The 5,000-nt window shown below is 43.0% G+C and overlaps 1 protein-coding gene across 3 annotated transcripts in view; it reads left to right on the plus strand.

The window, feature by feature from the left end:
- IA-2 (tyrosine phosphatase IA-2) overlaps window positions 1-5,000 on the plus strand; it is a 737,060-nt gene that overhangs the window by 66,456 nt on the left and 665,604 nt on the right. For all 3 annotated transcript variants that reach the window (XM_076190257.1, XM_076190258.1, XM_076190259.1), the window contains exon 8: window positions 2,868-3,304. In XM_076190257.1, coding sequence (XP_076046372.1) covers window positions 2,868-3,304 — 437 coding nt within the window. The remainder of the gene's footprint in view (window positions 1-2,867; window positions 3,305-5,000) is intronic.

Genomic DNA, 5,000 nt, shown 5'->3' on the forward strand with positions numbered 1-5,000 from the left:
TTATTGGGGCTGGTAGTTAGCGGTATTGGAAGGCGGATGACCTAATGGCTGCCCAGGATTTAGTGACCTTTTTTCTATTGTCAGTGTAGGGTTAGATGATTTTGCGTAGCGGAGGGGGAGGAGGGGGTGAAGGAGGTGGGATGAGAGGATGGTCACTTTAAAGAAAAAATGAAATAAATGGTAAAGAATAGATTAAAAGTGTAAAAGAATTAAAATTGAGAGCAAGGGACAGACGTATAGGAGAGATAGATAGATAGATAGATAGATAGAGAGAGAGAGAGAGAAAGAGAGCTGGAAACCACAAACATGAAGTCGAGGAAGGAGTGAGTGACTAGGGGAATGAGGCATTGAAATGTACAAACCGATGTTGGCGTGAAAGGTGTTGGGAAACGTGCGAAGTACAGGAGGAAGGGAAAAAAGAAGAGTGTATTGTAAGAGGAAAGGAAATATGAGATAATGATTCTATAGGATGATTGTAGGAGAAAGGGGGCAGTGAGATCTGATGGGAGGAAAAGGGTTGGAATTCCAAAGAAGGGAGTGGTAAAGAAAATAGAAAAAAAAAATGTAGAGCAGGTGAGTATGATTGTGAAAGGGACCAATGGCGGGAGCCTGCACGAGGTGGACCTGCAAGATGGTCATCAAAACTCCTCATTTTCAAAATCCTTCAACCCCTTCACCTCGATCAGGAGGTGCAGCCCTGAAGGGCTGGCACTCAGTCTCCGGACGGGCCCATGATCTCTCAATTTCATCTGTATTTCTTATACTTGTGCACACATAGGGATCTGACAATCGGTGACTGCTCTCCTCTTCCCATCACTATCGGCCCGTGATATAGAAACAGTCCCTCACAAAAAAAAAAAAAAAAAAATCTTCTGTGGGAGGTTCTGGGGACCGTTACCAGCCACCATGGGGCTGAGGGGTTTCCCACTTGGTGAAACTCGAGGCAGAGATTGATAGGTGATAAAAGTAGGAGAGATGATCTGATTTTCTTTTCATTATTCCTTCAATTCTGTGAAAATGTTTCGGAGGCGTCTTCATTTCCCAGGCTTCACCTCCTCGTTCGAATGTCTACTTCCTTTTTATTTCACTTTTTCCTCTTTTTCCTTCCTTAAAGACTTATCCTCTCTATTTTACTCTCTCCAACCATTTTGCTATCTCATTTGTCCTTCATATTTTCTATTATTTATGTTTTTTTTTATCACGAACAAAATTATATATATATATATATATATATATATATATATCTATATATATATATATATATATGTTACTATAATTGGGAAGTATATCTTCTTTAAAGCACGTTTGTTAAAGACCAAATCTGTATTGATATTAAGTCTTTGTTATTGAAGAATAAAGAAGATTGTTAATGTTGACTAAAATCTGGTCTTTAACAAAACTTGAGAGAATATATATATATATATATATATATATATATATATATATATATATATATATATATATGTATAGATAGATAGATAGATAGATAGATAGATAGATGGATAGATAGATAGTTGGATAGATAGATATAGACATTCTTCATCGAATATAAAGCGCTGGCTCGTTACTTGTGGATTGTGACTAAGGAATCCAGTTCTCAGATTAGGAAGAAGTTGTTGGATTCGTGGATAAAAACTCTGGTTCTGTAATGAGTAGAGAGTAGGTCGTGTTATTACATATTATTACACACGTTCATTTTGTCGTACACTGATTAAATTAACCGGGATATTGACGTGAGTCGTATTGTACATCTTTTGTTAACACGGGATTAACTTAGTTGGAAAATCTGCCCCGTGTCGTCGTAGAGGCTTTCAATCCTTTTACATCCTAGCTTATGAATTTACGAGGTCATTATATCTAGACATGTAAAGGGAATGACATGTTGCAAAAAAAAAAAAAAAGTAAGATTCAGTATTAGAAATGGGAGCGCACTTTTTCTTGGGGGTAAAATACATATATGTTTGGCAAGGAAATATGGTCCGGATCTTGTATGTATACGTCCTCATGTGTGTTTATTATCTTATTTCGTGTATCTCTTCGTATTGTACAGTATTCACTTTTGAACACATTTATCTAATAGTGCTTCACTGTAGGTACACATTTTGGTTTCGTTTACTGTAAATTTCGATGGTACATAGGACTGTACTTGTGATGTTCGACTTACAAATTCGGCTCACGAACGTACTCGTTCGTAATTCTGGCATCCTTCGAACAAGGCGATATAACTTACTAACAAAGGACTGTTTGAGCTAAACCCCGAGTAAGGGTCTCGATTGTTTACAAAGGTCTGGTCCAGCTTAAATTACAGAATTTCCAGAAATCTGAGAACCAGACCGCAGTATTGATGATCTCCCAGAGATTATTTGTTCTTTTTGTTCTTTTCTTTTATGTCTTAAGTGAATTTAGAATTTATGATCTAAAGTCAGATGTGTGTGTGTGTGTGTCTGTGTGTGTGTGTGTGTGTGTGTGTGTGTGTGTGTGTGTGTCACTGTATATGTGTGCGTCATTGTGCATGTGATTCACCATGGTCTTGGATGACGTGTTGGACTCGTGATCGACAGTTATTAACATCCCGGATGAGAGCTCAGAGCTCGTATGACCGATCTATGGGTATGTCTATATGTGTGTATGTGTGTCACTGTATGTGTGTGCGTGCGTGCGTGTGTATGTATGTGTGTGTGTGTGCGTGTGTGTGTGTGTGCGTGTGTGTGTGTGTGTGTGTGTGTGTGTGTGTGTGTGTGTGTGTGTGTGTGTGTGTGTGTGTGTGTGTGTGTGTGTGTGTGTAAAGATGAACTTGTATTGACTGTCTTCTTGAGTAATGAAAAGATGATGTTTTTAACTCAGTGTCGACGTTCCTCCCTTGGCAGAGGGACACTGGTGGGATCTCTGAAAATGACATCCTCAGTTCGATCCCGCTTCGCTCGAGCGGCGTCGGTCTGCCCTTCAACGAACCCAAGAACCACCTCCCAATCAACGACTTCAACTCCAACTTCCCGGGGGCCCTGTACTCCCCTCCGTCAGGAGAGGGCCTGCAGGAGAACTACGAGCCCTACGACCCGAACGCCGAGAGTGCTAATGACATTCTGTCGCAGCTCGGCTACCTCTCCGGAGGGATGGAAGATACCCTCGATCCTCTGGAGGAGTCGCGGGGCTCTCCTCCTGCTCCCGCCGGCGGAATTCCCTTCCGTAATGATGTCGTGCAGGACGAGGTGCTGCCCCTGGAGAGAATCCTCCTGGAGGAGCAGATGGCGAAGAACGGACTCCCCATTGGCGACCCGGCGCAGCCTCTCGACCTGCCAGAGAAGTAAGTATGTCGTCAGTTTAGGGCATCGGTGAGCTGGAGGTGGGCCATGGGCTGAAGTGGATTTTTTTTTCTTTCTTTTTTTAATGTCCTCTTCTGATGTCTTGTACCCTTCTCCTCCTCATTTATAACCCCCCCCCCCTCCGCTCTGTCTTGCGGATTTGTGACCCAGTTCTGCGTGATCTATATAAGAAAAATATCTTATAATATCTACATTTTGAATCACACACACACTATTTATGTATACGGTATATCCTCTCTCTCTCTCTCTCTCTCTCTCTCTCTCTCTCTCTCTCTCTCTCTCTCTCTCTCTCTCTCTCTCTCTCTCTCTCTCTCTCTCTCTCTCTCTCTCTCTCTCTCTCTCTCTCTCTCTCTCTCTCTCTCTCTCTCTCTCTCTACCTCTCTCCCTCTCCCCTCTGCCGTGTCCTTCTTTTCATTTTCACTTTTAGATAAACTCTCCGTCAAATGTTGTCGTCCATTTCCATGATTGAGTTTCCACTCTTTATTTTTCACATACTTTTCTATCATTTCTTCATTCATTTTATTGCATTTTATTTATTTATTTTTTGTGCAAGCACTGCACTTCTTGTTCGTCTCAACGTTCTCCCGTTCTTCTTTATCTCAAAATTGGATTATTTTTATTGTTCTTATTTCGACAAAGGAAAAAAATATATATATTTGACATTCATTTTCTGATTTCTCCGGCGTACCTGCACGGTCGGTGTTGTTGTTCTTCATCCTGTGAGTCGTTCTGCTTCACCTGTGATCATGGAGGAACACTCCACCAAATCAGGAATCTTGTCTGGGGGTTCAAGGTGGTGGTGGAGCTTGTGTTGATGGTGGTGGTAGTGGTGGTGGAAGTGGTGGTGGAATTGGTGGTTGCGGTGATGGTAGTGGTAGTGGTGGTTTTCGTTGTGGTGTTGGTGATGGAGGTGGTAGTGTTGGGCGAGGGGCCAGGGCCAGGTCCAGGTCCAGGGCCAGGGCCCCTGCGCCTCGGGGGGAGAGAGGGAGGAGGTAGAATGTTCGAATTCCCCAACGTTCTCACCACTTCTTGGTGCGTCTCACTTCATTCCTTCCTCGCCTTGGTCTCTCTCCATCTCCAACCACGTGACCCTCTATCACTTCCTTCCTCTTCTCTGATTCCCTTTCAGCCTCTTCTTCCTCCCCCTTGTTGCACTGGTGACGCAATCGGAAGCGTGCTGGTCTCGCACCTTCTTAATCGCGGGTTCTAGTCCCGCACTTCTCTCTGGTTCCCAGCAATGACCTTTACCTACCACCCGCAGTCCACAAATCGTATAAGCGGGCATGGGTGACTGCTCCGGCCGCAGTTACTCAGTGCCTCCTGGCGCAGGCGCCTCATCCTCTTTCTTTTTTCTTCTATTCCCCTTCTGTGTTTCTTGTAATCCAAAAACTTGTGCTTTCTTCGGGAAGAAGTCTGGATTCTTACTAAGACTCCTAAGCCATTTTAAGTCAGGCTTGATATTTTGTTTCCTCTGGCCTCAGCCAAGACTGGCGGTCATACCGATGTTCAGGAGTCCCGGCCTAGGCTGGATCGAAAGGGGACAACACTATACAGTACTTCAATTGCCGAGTGTAAATATAGAATGGGTATGATTGTAGATTTTCCCTGAGAGCTGCTGGGTTTTTACAGATATATTTTCATTCATTTATTTATTGTTTATTAATTGTACTTACTTAT

Source organism: Oratosquilla oratoria, chromosome 9, assembly GCF_046742065.1.
Source record: "Oratosquilla oratoria isolate Oo_2021 chromosome 9, ASM4674206v1, whole genome shotgun sequence".
Classification (NCBI taxonomy): Eukaryota; Metazoa; Arthropoda; class Malacostraca; order Stomatopoda; family Squillidae; genus Oratosquilla; species Oratosquilla oratoria.